Consider the following 17215-nt stretch of genomic DNA (forward strand, 5'->3'; position numbering starts at 1 on the left):
GTGGAAAATATTCTCGTCAGGTTAAATAACCAATGTTTGTGACGTAAAGTTTCCATGTGAAGTAACACCGACGCCGATAGATGTTCCATTACTATATATCATAAATACGCAGATGACAGTTAGAGCAATGTCTTCAAGACCGTCGCCGCCAGTTAAATGTATTTTCCGAGACAGAAATAAATTGTACGCTCAAAAAAGCGGTCATCCATTCAGGACTTGACGTTGCATAACCTTCGTAGATATACGCACAAGTATTTCAAGCCAAGCACAAAAGTAACTTAATTTTTTAAAGACACAATGTCGTATCCTAAATTGAGTTCTTTCCTCTAAGGTCCCGGCTCCCGCTAATCACGATTCTGTTCCGTAACTTCTGCTCGTCATATTATCTTGATCTAAATGTTTCATTTTATAAAAGCAGATATGTTTTGTGTTTGAATAATAACTTTATATTATAAAACAACGACATTTAAAAAATTTGTGAAGCCATCATTAACACCCGAAAGAAACAACTAATAAAAATGTGCGGCTAACACAATAACATAAATGGAATAAATATTGAACCGCTCTTACGTGTTTAATATTCTATCTCCAATATCCAAGCAATGGAATGAAAAAATACAATAAATAGCATTATCGTTTTCATTTCCTTGTCATTTCTTTTTAAATTGAATAGCATCATCCAGCCGGCAGTGCCGGTAACGTAACCAGTGCCGTGACTGTGTCAATACCACTTCTGTTCGTTGCGAAAACTCATATTTACGAATGACTGTTTGATTTCATATATTCGTTTGTTTACACTACTACGACCGCTACGGCGCTACGGGCTACGACGTAGCACATAGAAGTAGTTACAATTGTTAGGCAATTTATTTAAATCTCATGCATGTAACCTACGAACTTTACACATACACAGATACGCAGACATATACTTCCCTATAGCAATTTCCTCTATCTTCAATGTCGTGAATATTTAATGAGTACTTCCGTGGACACATGCCGGGCGCGAGTTGGCTCTCGCACGAGTGTTAGGCGGAGCGTTGCTATGATGACATCCGTAGTATAATTAGAGGTGTGTAAGGTTTAGCGCGTGCAGACAGGGTGCAAGTGGATGCAGACGAGGCTGGCGTAGAGTGCGTGGCACGGGCGGGCGGCGCGGGTGAGGGCGCGCAGGTGCAGGTGGGCGGCGGCCGGCGCCCGGCGGCGGCCCCACGTGCCCGGGCGCTCGGCGCTCAGTCGCTAGTGAGCAGCCGTGGCCGCCGTGTCGCCCGCCCGGCCGTCCGCCGCCGCCGCCGCGCCGACAGCGACAGGTGGCGCCGACGCCCGCCGCCTGCGCGCTCCGCTCGCCCGACCCGCTCGCTCGCCTCGCCACCACTATTCATACGGCCGGCTTCAACATCAAACTTAAATATTAAGCTTTGCAATAAATCACTGTGCAGTGTTAATTGTTTCATCAAGAAAATGATAATAAATTGGTGGTTGTGTGTTGATCATATATAAAAATGCTACGGAACTTTGGCCAGTTTTGAAAATACTTTGTTACGTGAAACATTGTAAGTATGCGTGTAAAAGATCAACGTTGTTAACAAGTGACCGTTAAATTGATTTTAAGAACTTGCAAACTGTAGGTTACTTAATTAAATATTGAAACTTTAAGGATGAGTACGTGATATTAAATTAATATCTCAAATCAATGAACATACAGTCAATTTGCAATTTTTAATTCTTTTAAGGTGAGTGTATGCTGGTTTTTAAAAATATTCGTACTTTTGTGTTGAGAACTTAATTTTAATCGTTTACTTAGTCAAGTGGTTTGCCGGCTAATGATGGAACTTGTTTCAAGATAAATGTAAGACGGTATTTGCTACATTTTCATTTTCTCAGCGTAATTTGTGCTTCAAGTTTCAGTTCTTTGAAACACGAGCTTAGCTTGTTAGACAACGGAATCTTTAGCTCAATAGTGAGACCAGGGTGATTTATTAGCCAGTTATTATTATGTACCAAGGCTACAACCATTATAATTTACTGGAAACAAGGAGTAACTAATGCAAATGGAAAACGTCAATAATTATGTTTAAAAGATTGTAGAAGTTAAGTTGCGGTTGTCCCCCGGAGTGGCCCGGGGCAACCTGATACACAATAATTAATTACTTCAAGTAGGGTAGGAACAATTTTGAAAGCGATTGTATGAGTACCTTTGTGTGCTCGGCCAGTTTATACGTGTATAAGAGCCTCCTATTTATACCTTCCTACGCAAATATGCGCGAGCCGTCGCCTGTCTGTTCCACCAATCGTAAATTGGGACGAGAAACATGAAAATCTACTTCAAACTTCAAAAATGTTTATTCTGCTAAGAATTACTGTTACTTGCAAAGTTCGAGCTGTATACTGTGAACAATTAAACGTAACATTTCAGTCAAAATTGTAATTCCATTTAACCTTTGAAATTTACTTTAACAAAACCTAAAAGCCAGTTATCACTGATGATCGAGAGCCGCTTGTGAAAGCCCCGCTGTACGTCGAGCACCGAATTCTAAACGTTTACAGCACGAATTTTTCATTCAAGTGAAATATGTTTAGAATCGCCACTACCCTATATTCTATCGTAGGATTTTATATAAAATTTTTAGCTTATACAAAATTCTTTTGTCCTCTTATTGCATCGTTGTTTAATAATATATGATTTGAGAGTAAAATATTATCATGTATGTGTATATAAACTGTTTTGTGTATATCTTCATACACAAAACAGTTTATAGAAGTGTATCTATCATACACTTTTTTATTTAGATTATAACACTGTAAATTGTTTTGGATAAGAAAATCTGTGTTCTGTTAATGTTTTAGTAGTATGACCTTTGACCGGTTGGCGTAGCGGTAGTTAAAATCCCGGGACCTCGTACTAGGGAATCGCCACTACAATTAAAAAGCCAATTAAACAAATAAAGTATATGATAATGATGATGAAAAATTCTGAATAACTTTTAATTCATCACTGTCACCCGAGCTCGATTCTAGACACCCTGTTAATTACTTTTAACATAATTATATTCACAAAGAGCAATAGCAATCATGGCGTTAGTTAAGATTTACGATCACCATTCTGCTTGTACGACTATTAAGCCCCTTTTTTTTTTTTTTTTTTTTTTTTTTTTCAGGGGGGAAAATCATCCAATGACTTCTCCCACCTTGGGCGAGGCGAGAGGGAGTGTCAGACTCTTACTGACTAAAAACCACCCCGTTCCTTCTCCTGCTTTTCGAGCCGGAGCCCCGGTAAACCCGCTAGGTAGTCCGCAGCTCCGGATCAGGCATCAGCCCTACTGGGCCCCATCTGTGGTGGTCTGATGGCTCTTTGAGGCGCGCGCGGAACGCTACGCGCCGTACGCACGGGTCTGGTTCTGTTCGGGCGGTGAGCTACCCTTACTCGCCGCCCGCAGGCCCGCACTTACGGTGGCCGGAGATCGTCCCGCGATCCCCGACGCCCGGAGTGTCTCTCGCGACGGCTGGGGCGTGAGGAGGTTTGTTCTCTCACGCGCCCCGCCTCCTCCTTAGCTAGCATGACTGCTTCGCAGAAAGAGGAGACGGCATCCCAGTCCCTCTCGCTCCGCACCATGGCCTGAACCAGTGCCGGGCGCGAGAGGTCGCCGTCGCCGACCACATCCCTGAGGACTTGGCGGTACTCAGCCCACGCAGGGCACACCGCCACCGTATGTTCTACCGTGTCCTCCGGGCGGTCCTCGCAGTGATGACACCCGGGCGTTTCCTCCCGCCCAATAAGGAACAGGAACCTACCGAAACTCCCATGTCCGGTAAGCACCTGCGTCAGGCGGTAGGTGAGGACGCCGTGGCGCCTCTCTAGCCACTCCTCAAAGAGGGGACTTACCGCTGCGATGACAGCGAGCCCAGCCCTCGGTTGCGACAGTCGTTGCTGCCATTCCGCCATGAGATCGCGCCGGAGCTCGTCCCGCCACGCACTGATCTGGCGCGGCAGTGGAGTTTCGCCCCGGCGGCACGCGTCGGCGCGCAAACTGAACACGTGCGCGAGCACCTTCGCCTCCAAATCCCACGGCGGTAATCCGGCAAGGAGGTTCGCCGCCTCCCCGGAGATCGTGCGATATCCACGGATCACCCGGATGGCCATGACCCTCTGAGATGTGAGCAGCGCCCGAGCTGGCCGCCGCATCAGGTTCGGCGCCCACACAGGGGCGCCGTAGAGGGCCATGGATCGCACGATCCCCGCGTACAACCTCCGGCAGGAGGCATTTGGCCCCCCGAGGTTTGGCAGGAGCCGCTTAAGCGCAGCCCCCGTCCGTTCCAACTTAGGAGCCAAACGTCGAAAGTGTTCCACGAAGTTCCATCGACTGTCGAGGACGAGTCCTAGGTACTTCATCGTCGTCTCGACGCCGATGGAAACTCCTCCCGCCGTTATTTGGGACCCACCCGGAGGTGGCGCGTTCCCGCGGCCATGAAAGCACATGGCCTCGGACTTGTGGAGCGCCACCTCGAGTCCCAATTGCCGGATCCTTTCAACTACTGTCGCAACCGCTCTCGCCATTAAGTTGGCCGCCGCCTGGTGCGACCTCCCGTGCGCTAGCACTAGCGTATCGTCGGCGTAGCAAATTACGTCGACGCCGTTCGGGAGGTCGGTGCGCAGCACCCAGTCGTAACCGATATTCCACAGGAGCGGTCCCAAAACCGAACCCTGTGGAACACCGCGCGACATCTCTCGCCGTTTCCATTCGCCCTGGTGACCGGGGTATATAACATACCTGTCTGTCAGGTAAGCCTCGATTATACGACGGAGGTAGGTAGGCACCCGGTGATACCGGAGTGCCTCCAGTATGCAGCTCCAGGGTAGGGAGTTGAAGGCGTTGGCGATGTCCAGAGACACCGCCACTACGACCTTACCCCTGGACACTGCAGTCCCCGTCGTGAGGTCCCTTACGCGCATGATGGCGTCCACCGTGGAGCGCCCTCTGCGGAAGCCGAACTGGCCATCCGCGAGGTCCGGCCCAATTCCGGACAAGTGCGCGACGAGGCGGTTCGAAATTATCCTTTCGAAGACTTTTCCCACCTCGTCGAGCAGCACAATGGGCCGGTACGCGGACGGAGAGTCCGCAGGGCGCCCCGGCTTCTTCACGAGGACCAGTTTTCCCGTCTTCCACTGAAGTGGGAACTGGCCCCTCTCCATGCATGCGCTGTAGAGACCGATTAATCGAGGCCTGAGAGCCTCTGAGGCCAGGACCCACGCCTTGCCATGCAGGCCATCGGGTCCTGGGGCGGTGTTCTTGGCGCCCATCCGGCGCACCGCCGCTCTCAATTCTGCCTCGGTCACCTCCGGAACGATGTCGTCGTCGTCGTCACTGTGACCCGCATTGGGAACCGCAGGGGGCGGAGTCATAGATGGAGGGGTAAAACCCCTCCGTAGTCGGGGGAACAAGGTGCCGACTACTTCCTCTACGACCTCTGGCCGGAGACTCTGAGTCAGTGGGGGAGCCCACGTGCGGAGCTTATCACGCACCATCCGATAGGGGCGCCCCCATGGATCTCTGTTCAGAGTCTCCAGCATCTGCCGGCGGGCTTCCTCCTTAGCCCGCCAAATCTCCGCCTTGAGGGCGGCCTTCGCCACCTTGTACCCCTCGTACAACTCCGCCTCTCTAATCTCCGCGTCTGGAGGGCGGATACGGAGCCTGCGGTGCCTGGTGTACTGGCGTCGCGCAGTTACGCACGCACTGCGCAGAGCAGCCAGCTCTTGCGACCACCAGTACACCTGGCGCTTGCGCTGACCTGGCCGAACCCGGGGCATCGCCACGTCACATATTCTGGACATGGCGTCCTGGAGCCATCTTGCCTCCTCATTGATGTCGGCAGGCCTGTCTGGTGGTATCACCCAAGCCTGCACGATTGCGGCTTCCAGGAAAAGCTCCCGGTCCAGCTGTCTTAGCGCCCAACGCGGGCCACATGGGGCCTGTCTGACTGGCGGGTCCGCGGACTCGGCGGAGACGTTGAACCGGATGTACCGGTGGTCAGAAAACGTCTCCACCTCCTCCATAACGCGCCAGTCAACAACACGCGGTGACAGAGCGGGGCTGGCGAACGAGATATCCACCACCGACTCACCCTGCATCCGCACACACGTGGGGACAGAACCCCGGTTCAGGACGACTAGGCCTGTCTCCAGAGCCCAGTCTTCCACCATCCTACCCCGAACATCGGTCAACCGGGAACCCCAAGCCAAGTTCTTGGCATTGAAGTCCCCGAGGACAAGCACGGGGAGGGAACGGAACCCGACGACGACGGCGACCAACTCCCTAAGGGAGTTGTGGAACTCGGCGAGAGTTCGGTTCGGAGAGAAATACACGCCCACCACAGCGATCTCTCCGAACCGTGCTGCGACACAACCCCGGCCTCTCCGAGCGCTCTCGAGAGTCGGGGTACCGGCGGCGGCCGACGAGATGATGGTCACCGAGCCGTCCAAGTCCGCCACCCAGTGATCCCTGGGCGGGACGAAATACGGCTCGGAGACTACGGCGACATTGATCGACCACTGCGCCATGCTCTGGAGCAGGAGATCCTGAGCAGCGGCGCAGTGGTTGATGTTCGCCTGGAGGAGGCGGAATGGATGCATTAATGGCAATCCATTACAACCTCCTCCCTGGCGGCATTACAGCCGGCGCTTACCGCGGCGGCGGTGGCAGTGGCGACTGCTACGGTGGCGGCGGTGGAAACGACGGGGGCGGCGGAGGGCCTGCCCTTGCCCCTGGGTTTGGTAGGCGGGGAGCAGGCCTTGCTCCCGGCCCGGTGGTTGGCCGGCTTGCCAGCCGCCGCACATGCGTCGCAGTGCAGCGGGGCGGTGCACGTACCGGCCTTGTGACCGGGCTGACCGCAGCGGAAGCAGCGGTCGCTGCGGTCAACCTCCGAGGTGCATTTAACGCTCACGTGGTGGCCCACGTGGCAGCGGAAGCACCTCAGAGGCCGGACCTCGAGCAGCTTGACCTGCGCCGAGACCCAACCTACCAGGAGCCTTTTGCCCTCCTTAATTTTGTTGGCCGCTGTGACGGGGCAACTCACGACTACCGTTCGCAGACCCGAGTTGTCCGGACGGATGGTGCCTGCTTTGACCTGGTCAACAGGGCACCCTCCCGTCCTGGCGACAGCGGCCACCACCTCATGCTCCGTCACGGAGTCGTCCAAGCCCATTATTCGCAGATCCAAGCACTTAGTGGGCCTGGACACGCGAACCTCGTCCGCACCGAGACACGCCCGAAGCCTTTCAGCTAAGGCGTCAGCGGACGGGCCGCTGGTTGCGCCGGGGACCTCCAATAAACGGGCTCCTGTCGCGGTCGCTTTAATAGCGAACCCGTTAGGGGCCCCGAACTCCGCGGGAGTCACCGCCCCCTTCAATTTGGCGAGGACGTCGCCATATGTTACGCCCCTTTTCACCGCATCGGGCTGTAATGTTATCACTACAGCCGCGGTTTTAGGGGCGAGAAGCAAGGCCGCAGCGCGCTTCTCTTTGCGCTGCTGCTGCCGCCGCTGCCGCTGCGCTTTCTTGCGGCGCTTTCTCGCTTCTTTGGCGACTCTCCTCGCCTCGCCGACAACCTGCCACTCATTGCCGTCTAGACCCCTTGCTGGTGGGGTAGGCTCGCCTGTGGCTGGGGCTTCAGCCTGCTGAGCCGCAGCACCTCTTCTCCTTCTTTTGCGTCCAGAGGACGCGTTCGCCGCCAATGTAGCTGGTGCCTGCACCGCTGGGGGTGCTGGGGTCCTCGTTGGAGGAGCCGCTCGTGGTCTCGCCACTGGTTGAGCACCGCAGCCAATCTGACCAGAGGAGGTCGAGCACCTGGCTGCAACAGCCGCATATGACCTCGAGGCCGCTAGCGAGGGACGAAGAAGTCTGCTCTCCAGCACATTAAAGCGCTGCTGGAAAGCAGTCATCTCCCTGCGCATTAGCCCGAGCATATCGGGCTCCGCCGAAGGCTGGGGATGGCTTCCTCGGCAAGCGGCAAGCTCCGCCTTGGTGGACCGGAGCTCGGTCTCTAGAGCCGCGTTGGAGGCGGATAAGCGCACCAGCTCTTGCCGCATTTGGGCCAGCTCCTGGTGCACTTTCCCCGCTGAGGGGACTCGACACACATCAAAGGCCGCCGCCATTATTTCGGCCTCCACTGACTTCAGCTGAGCGGCTTTGGTAGACTGGAACTTTTTCCCAGCTACCTGGCGGAGCGCTTCTCTAACGATTTGGCGCAGCGTCCCAGTGCCGCGCTCGCCTTCCATACCGTCGGCGTCTGAAACCTCCTTTATAGAGGAGTCTGAGAGGGCGCCACTTCTCAGGGCATCCTCCGCGGCCAGACGCTTAGCCGGCTTGGACCGCGCAGTGGCTGACAGCCTCTTGGCCCTTCCCCTGCCTCTACCCCGCGCAGTCGTGGGGATTTTAGGTGGGGCCGGGGCCTCCTGCGTGTTCGAGGACGAGGACAATCCTCGAACCTCCTCCGTCCTGGGACGCTTGAAACTCGATCTTGTCTGGCGCATTGAAATGACGCTCACGCCAGACACAGATGACGAGTCGGACTCCGAGTCCGATCCCTTCCGACTTGGAGCCCGTGTCTGGGACTTGCTGGACGAGTCCAGCGCCTCCCCACGGGCACCAGAGCCACTCGGACCCTCTGCTAAAACAACTGGAGGCGAGCTAAGCTCGCCTACCTTCTCCTCCTCTGGTGGTTTGTTTGTTAATAATTTTTTTGTCTTCATACAGTTCCCACGAGTATGGGGGAAATATTCAGTCCACCCAGGCAGTGCCCCTGTACCTGGGTAAGTGTATATTTGTAACCCAACTAGAGGGTCCACCGGTCCCCTAGCTGGGGGTGCGCTCGAGACTGACACTACTCCTCAGCCACGCATACCCTCGCCGCGCACCAGAACTTGGTATTGGAGGAATTTTTTATAGAGGTTAACTTCCTCGCGGTCCGGGCGATCAAGCCAAGACCCTCGTCCCGTTCAGAGTCATAAAACATGACTATGAGCTCTTCCCGGATTACGATGTCAACGGTTGCAATCGAGGACAACTTGTGCCCCGATGCTGCTCGTTGGCAGGGTGAGTGCACAACGAGCACCGTCCTTGCCTCTCCGCCACGCTCTCTGCTAGGTTCAGAGAGACGTGCGGAGTGACGCCCCTCGGAGGCAGGCCATGTGTCAGCACAAAGCCCGCCGCCCCCAGAACCCATCTCGGGTTCTTCCGCCCCGTCCAAAAGTTTGCTACAGGCAATAGCCTCTCCAACCCTATCACCCCCGTTAGGGGGACTATTACCTGTACCCAGGGTGCACCACGGGGAGGTCTTCTGGCACCGCACCCCACTATTAAGCCCCTTAGCTTGCGATGACGCCGGTAATGGCGATCGAGGTTAACAGCCAATAATACATACTATCCTATATAGTTTCAATTGTTCATATTGTGAAGTAAACAACACAATGTTATGTGTTTTATTCGCAAAAGCGATAGGCACAAGTGCACAATTTTACTGAAATGTAATATTTACTCGTCCACGTGTAAACGTTTATTTTTTTATGAATTTTGGTTTAGTAATTAAAAGAATTGAATGAAAATGATTATAAACAACGCTTATAAGCAAACAGTTGATCACAAAATGGGCATTCATTGCAATTATGTTTTAAGGTGGCTCTAGTCGTTCTTTTTCCCATACAAATTTTGGAGGGCGGGTCTTCCACCACTGTTTGGCTTCGTGCATCCAAAATTAAACATGGCATCGTTTTGTCTCGTCATTAATTTTGTCGGTACGGTTTTAGAATTTTAAAATAATACACGACTATAACGTTATAAGTCGTCAAAGTATTCTTCTTCCTTTTTTGGTAATTTTAGCTCAACTCTGGGTGCAAATTAATAACAAAACATGCATACCATCTCCAAAACAATAACCGTACCAACGAAGTTCAATTAATAATAACTTTAATTAATTTTATTTGTAGTTAATTTAAGCAGTAGTTTCTTCATAAAACCCATTCTTCGAAAGAGCAAATCGTATTTTATGTGTGGCCATTTTACTATCAATTGATCATATTTCCCGGTCTCGCTTTCCCTACGGAGAAAAATTTCTTCATACTGTTATTTAATGAGTATGTCTCACTTGCTCACTTGTAGGGTGGAACAGCATGCATATTTGCCACACAGACAAGCAAGTTTCGAGCCACCGATTAGACCGCTCTTAAAGTAGTCTTCGGAGTAGCTATGAGATATAAAAATGGTAAAAAACTCTTCAGTTCCATTTTCTAGTATTTATTACTTACTTTTCAGTTCCAAATCTATTTTATTTTGCTATTACATAGCACACAAATTAGCACCTAATCTTAAAACTATGATGCCATCCAAGTACTCATTAAGGCCCAAATTCATTCAACACAAATGCAGATGAATTGAGAAGCATATAATAATATAACAATATCCGCTCCTATTCAATTCATAGATTATAGCAAGTAAGAAGTTTAGACAATTTCAAACTCTATGAATAGTAATGGATGCATGAAAGGCGCAATGGAATTGATATCCGTAAGGTGAGTGTTTCTGCATTTTTCACATATAGATAGGAAATCTTACACTATTCTTATAAAGCTGTGTTCGAGTTTATCGAATAGTAGTATCTTCATTATTTTTGCTTGTTTCGAAATAGTATTTTCTTAATTATTTTTGTGGCTATGTATAAACATAGAACCACAACTTATATAAATTATCAGGATCCTGTGCTACTTTTATGCCCGTGATTAATCTAATAAAGAACTTTGAAATTTACCCTCATGTTTAGTTTACTGACAATTTACGTCACGATGATGAAACATGTTTACAGATTTTATGTACAAAATGTATGTACAAAACACGTTTCAAAATAACATGAATAATTATAGAAGAACTTAATGAACAAACAAATAAGTGATTAATAAAATACGTTCGAAAAATTTACGTAGAAGTATTTAGATTTCTTATACAACGTGTGTGTGGAGGCGAACTCATTTAATTATACATTGTACTTCATAAACATAACAACATATATTGTGAAAAATTTCATAGAAACGATGAAAGAAAATGTAATTACTTTAAGCTTTGTTTTGTATACACGAGCCATTTACTTTGACTTATCCTTATGTTCATAGCGAACAAAATTCCTTTTTTGTCATTAAAACATCAATGAGCTTAAAACATGCTTTAAAAGGAGCTGAATGAGACACGGAAATATCAAACATCCTGTTTCAACTTAACAACGCCCTATATAACTCGAATATGGGCTATAAACCATAGAAATAGTTTCCGTGTCGTAATGGATAACGCTTACGGGATTATAATAAGGAAATATACAGCGGGCTCTAAAAACGGCAATCACGCTTTATTAGTTAGTGGACAAAATTATGTAGAGATTGCAATAATAAAATGTTCATTATTCTGTATAGCTAGAATACCTATAAAATGTAGAAAGATTTAAAAACGAACGTTAGAGTTACACATTAAAATTGTTTATTCTCTTCTCTCGCAAAAATCCGATCTGCTATTTAAATTAGTTCTCATAATTTTTAACTGCTGATGTCTCCTAAAGAATATCTTTATTTGCAATTTGAAACACATGAATAGAAACGGTTTACTAAGAAAAGTGATCCATCTACATCGTTTCCACATTTACGAGCTCAAGCACTAAGAAAGAGTTCAAAACTCGATATTCGGTTAAAATAAAAAATAAAAAGAATCCTATCAAACAGTAGCATAAAGCTTAATCGATGATAAATTACAAATTATTGCCATCATTACAGTTCGCATCTAGTCGATTACTTGATTAATGTGATCCACGTTTTACGTTCGATGTAACATTTTAATACATTCGATCTTTTCTAATTCCATTAATCTTGGAATTGCTTAGATATCTAGATTTTATAAATGGAAAGAGATTTAATTTACTCTAGAACAGCGGTTCGGAACGAAATCAAATTTTCTCACGAATTTATCCGACTCAATCAGTACATTGTGTCTCTGCTATGGCGCTAAAAGAAAGAATTTTCTCATTCACACTTTCTTACAATTATAAGGGTCTTAATGTTCTCTATTACTTGTTTTCCGTTAATCTAATTTATTAAGATAATTGTATTGTAGACGTTCTTAAACTTATGCCTATTGTAACCTTATTATTTTGTTCAAATAAAATTTTATTACTTTTGTTACGATGTACATCGGTTGACTAATTTAATGTGATTGGCCACAAGTTTAAACAATAAATTTACTTCTAAAACAAAGCCACGATTGATATTCTCTTATTGTGTTCTTTATTTAATAGTTGAGCATATCAACCTTGTCTCCCAATAAAAGAAAAATACTTATTGAAGAAAAGGACATCGACCTAGGATTCTAAACCAAGATCGTTAAGGCGGGCTTTATTTTTGTGGATTTATATTCCGGAAAAAATCTGTGGAAATTTTCAGCAAAGAAATTCTCGTTGTCGGCACATAAAAGTCCCATCGATCCTAGTTATCACACTGAGGCCAACATTACGGATAGTCCGAAGCACTAAAGTTTGGCTCTGGATCTAAGTAAAGAATCCGCAGCACCCTGCTAGGCGAAAAATTCCAAATTGATGTGTAAAAAAATTTAAACCTCGAGATAGACAGATGAGTGTATTCTACATATACATAAAATACCTAGTAGGATATTTTCTAAAAATTAAAAACAAAAACAATACTGGAAGTTGGAGGAGGCCTATGTTCAACAGTGGACTTCTTACAACTGATATGATGATGATGATGAAAACCAATACACCCTGATAATCAAATCCGTCACTCCATAAATCATACCCAATAATTGTGCCCCCTAACCAAACCAGTTTACGAACCATATGTTAATTACCTTAATTGAACACAGTTAATTACGTGTTACCTATCATATTCCCTTACACGACCTCACCATAGATTTAAAGCCAATAATATCTGTTGCGAACACCGATGCATAGCACACTGGATATGTTTTTCACCCCAAGGAATAATACGTCTGCCATAAATTGGAATCGATGGTTATGAGTTCGTAAGTACGTGACGTCTATTGTTGTTTCGCGAGCGTGTTCCCCTCATTCATCACAGTGTCGCCTATTTTATTGTGCCATCATATTCTCTTTTCCACCGGAAAAGTTATACAGCATTTACGTAAAAACACATTATTAAGAATATCTTCGCGTCCTCTTGACGTTTCGCCGTATTTCGTTAAAATATTGCGCGCTGTTTAAAAGCATAATTCACATCTTTTTTGCCTTTTGTTGCCAGTCTCGTACGGTAAGCCTTGATTAATCCGGCGCTGTGCTTTTAGGCGGTAAAATAATAAAAAATGAGTTGTAGAATCATGTGTATGTATTATTTTTTGAGTATTGTGTGAAGTATGCAATATTTATGTCGGTACCCTTAAGACCTATGTAACCTTGACTTTTATTTTTGCTTTGTAAGGTAAAGTGGAAGTTGAGCTTCACTGCTGTAAATAGCCCGCAGCTAAAGTTATCGACACCATCCGCGTTATTTATAAAAGTTCCCAGCTCCCTATAGTACATAGGGACGACGGCGACGGGGACATTATCTGACTTATACATAAATATACTCCATCAACTTAGTAATATATTACCCTCATAAACTTTACCAATATAATTCCTAATGCCTTGTGAATTGTATATTACATTTAAGAGGTTTGTAAGTTGTATAGACTTATTTACATGTGTTCAATATTGCAGATTCCACTCAAAATTCCTCTCTAATTTTTCCTTGTGTTATCGCAATCTTAAGGAGTAATCCGACACGTTATGTTTGTTATTTAGTAGAGCTAATCTTTTAACCCATCTACGAGAGCGGCAATATCTCTCATCTGAAAAATAAAGAAATGTATGCGATCAGTATTACGTATTTACATATGTATAAAAGCTTGACGTTTCCGCATCATCACAAAATAAAGCTCTGTTAGCGAAGCAAATAAATCTGCAATAGAGAAATTCCCCGGATATCATTCGGACGGATGTTTTGGCAAGCATGACCCTTGTCAGGGCCGCCGACTGGCGTCCCGGCTGCCGGCCGCTCGCCGCCCGCCGCCCGCCGTCGATACGCAGATAAAAGCCGCGTGGCGGTGCTCACAGTTGGCGATCCACTATTTCGCATTCCAAATGAACTCGCTGGCCAACCTTGACAAATTAATTGTAGCCAAAGCAGTAAGCATTAAATATAGACCACCTGTTGTGCTGAGAACTTTGTCTTCAGAGATCTCAACAAGCGTTTTAGAGGCTCATTATAAATCTATCAGTTTGTGAACGTGTAATAGAATCGCTGGTATCTTGGCTGTGTAAAGGCTACTTTTTAAGAATTTTTCAACTATGATTTCAAGAAGTGTTGTTGCTTTTCGAGTTATTAAACGACAGCTTGTTGTTTTGTTGCAGTGTACAGGGAGGTGTCACAGGCGAGTGGTTGTGGAGGGCGCGTCGCGGACCATGTCGCGGCGATGACGCGGCGCGCAGCGCGCGGCATGCCCTGCTGACATGGCACGCAGCCGCTCCGCCCTCCTCACGCTGGCAGCTATCGCAGCACTCGCCGGTAATGTACACCTTTATGTCCTTAAACCTAATCCTCACAAAATGGATAGTCGCAATTTTTGCGAACAAAATTCAACGCCGCCTTATACGCTGTACTGTGTGGCGCAACATCTTCGACAAAATATTGTAATAGTCAGACATTTGGCTCTGTTACAGCTTACAAACCGAATTCTACTAGACTAATCCGTGAAAGGAATACATTCGTATCTTTCGGATGTGGAGAAATTGCTTATCGTATGGGTTTCATTTGTGGTGAAATGGATACTAAGTCCTTATTTAGATATATGCAATGCTGGGTCACTTTTCCATTCATTTCTTATTTATGCGTTTGTTGATATACGTTATATTTGTTTGCCTAAAGATGGGGACGGGCTGCAAGACTTACACATGTTCAATGAAGTGGATAATATATTCCGAGAAGTGTAGTTTGCAAACACGCACTAGGAAAACATTCTGGCACAGAGTAACAAATCACCAATAAACAAGTTGGTGTACGTTGGAATAGTTTATCGATGGAAACTCGGTTTAAAATGTAGCTAAGTGCGTCAAACAAATACGGCTATTAAGGCTATAATTGTTAGATACATTGTTTGCCTGGCAATTCAAACGACGCATGTTGGTTTCATTTTAAATCAACGGGAACTGCAATGGTGTGTAACGAACGAATGTTTATTGTTCTTGGGGCTACTGTTATTGGATTACGTTTTGTATGCGGTTTTAGAGAACAAGAATTTATAGTTTGCATTCAAATTAGTTATACTCGTTTGTTGTAGTTTTTTAAACATATATTACGCAAAATAAATGTTATTTAATGGACAGGTATTTTAAGTAACTTATTAAAGTTAAATGCAGTCGAAATGTTATATAGTACTAGCTGGTATTAACCACATTCCACAGTTTGCATCCAACAGAATTACCTATAAGTACATGTACCGTGTGATAATACGCATTCCAGATCACGAAGCGACAGTCGTCTAAGGTCACACATAACTTTATAATAAATTGTACTGTGTTCACTATAAAACTTAGTCGTCCGTCGGTCTGTCGCCTCCAGCCATTTCGAAAGGTCAAAACAAGTCCCTTTGAAACGACCTCTAAAAAAACCTTAAACATTCCCGGCTTTGTATAGCCGATGCATACACAAATAAAACAAGCATGGTGACTGTATCGACATATTTTTTTCGTCCATTTTGTTTCTGCCACATAAATCCGAGCGTCCGCCGCGAAAATAACAAATTAAATCGCTACATTGTAACGTATTACCGAAACAGGCCTCAGCTTTGTTTTGTTCGCTCATAATTTGTGTCACTAAACCTTCACAGAGCAGTAGAGTCAGATTATGAGGATTATGATTTGCTGCTCACCTCTGCCAACGAATAACTCAAATGAATAATTCAAGAGTCGTTCTCGCCCTCTCTCTATGAGCAAATAGAAACATAAGAGGTATATTTGTGCCAGAGCGATAAACGACGTCTATTGAATTGCTTTTGAACGAAAACAATGGCGCGAATGTAGTGCAATAGCGCATCTTGAAAAGCACTGTCATCGCGTATTCTAGCTTCCTTGTTCCCGTCATCGTGTCTCGCCTGCTTATTGTGCTCCACGCTTGTTCCAGCCTGCATTATATCTTACATTGCATCACCATTTTAATAAGAAGAGATTGTGTAACTAATGGCTATATCGTTAATTATATATACATAGCTTTATCAAAATCAATTAGGGCTACATTCTCGAAACATTAAACTCGTTAGTAAAATAAATTTAGCAAAGTAAAAACATTGCTCTTTTTCTAGTAGATAAATATTCTCGACGCTAAAGCTCCAATATTTGCTTTACTTCACCGTTCATATCTAGTGCCATCGAATGCAATATTTTACTAAAATTATTATGCTTTAGCTAGCTAAGTGGCTCTTAAAGCGGGGACAACAAAGCTAATGAATTTGTGTTATCTATCTATTAAATTGTGTTGCGGACTTGCTTATAGATGAAGACTGTCACGTATCGTACACTAAGGTGCATATGACGCACCTGTGTTACTGGGAAATTGAGTAGATAGATAATCATAATTGGACGTGTATAGGTGTTGTATAGGTCGGCATCACGTAATCTATCCATTACGCCACGGGAAGGTAAACTGTGGTCGCCGTAAATCAGTCAATTCTGGAGACCGTATAATAGCGGTTTGGTATCTCTCATCGTATTCAGTACTCTGGTATTATAGTGATAGAAACAATGTAATCTATTACAATGATAGTGCGTTATCCGAGATCAGAATATGTTAGCCATCTTTTCCTGCGGGCGACGTAAAAGTAACTCATGGGACACCTCGTATGGCATGCTTTATCGTAGTCACAGTTTAACCGCAGCCTCGTATTTCTGTTTGTTCTTGGAATTAAAGCTGGTGTTAGAAGTAATAGTTTTAGATACTGAAATATTTTTATAGATAATTTCTTTATAGGCAGCCAGAACTGCCTCGTTTTTCGAAGCACAATCATAAGTAGGACTGCTAAAGAGCATTTGTAATTAATTCCAATTGTTTGGACACACTAGAGGTCTCTTGTCATAAACAGTGACACATTTCATTCATACTTGCAAATCTCCCTACTCTTTTGAATTCACGT

The 17215-nt window shown here is 46.0% G+C and overlaps 1 protein-coding gene across 9 annotated transcripts in view; it reads left to right on the forward strand.

Moving 5' to 3' along the window:
- The first annotated feature begins 1204 nt into the window (after positions 1-1204).
- Positions 1205-17215, forward strand: part of LOC118264529 (uncharacterized) — a 38109-nt gene continuing 22098 nt past the window's right edge. For 5 of the 9 annotated variants that reach the window (XM_050705026.1, XM_035577059.2, XM_035577060.2 and 2 more), the window contains exons 1-2: positions 1210-1550; positions 14442-14595. In XM_050705026.1, coding sequence (XP_050560983.1) covers positions 14541-14595 — 55 coding nt within the window. In that variant the 5' untranslated portion in view covers positions 1210-1550; positions 14442-14540. Of the gene's footprint in view, positions 1551-14441; positions 14596-17215 lie in introns of all 9 variants that reach the window. The other 4 variants (XM_050705023.1, XM_050705022.1, XM_050705027.1 and 1 more) reach the window with 2 other exon arrangements.

Source organism: Spodoptera frugiperda, chromosome 26 (assembly GCF_023101765.2).
Source record: "Spodoptera frugiperda isolate SF20-4 chromosome 26, AGI-APGP_CSIRO_Sfru_2.0, whole genome shotgun sequence".
Classification (NCBI taxonomy): domain Eukaryota; kingdom Metazoa; phylum Arthropoda; class Insecta; order Lepidoptera; family Noctuidae; genus Spodoptera; species Spodoptera frugiperda.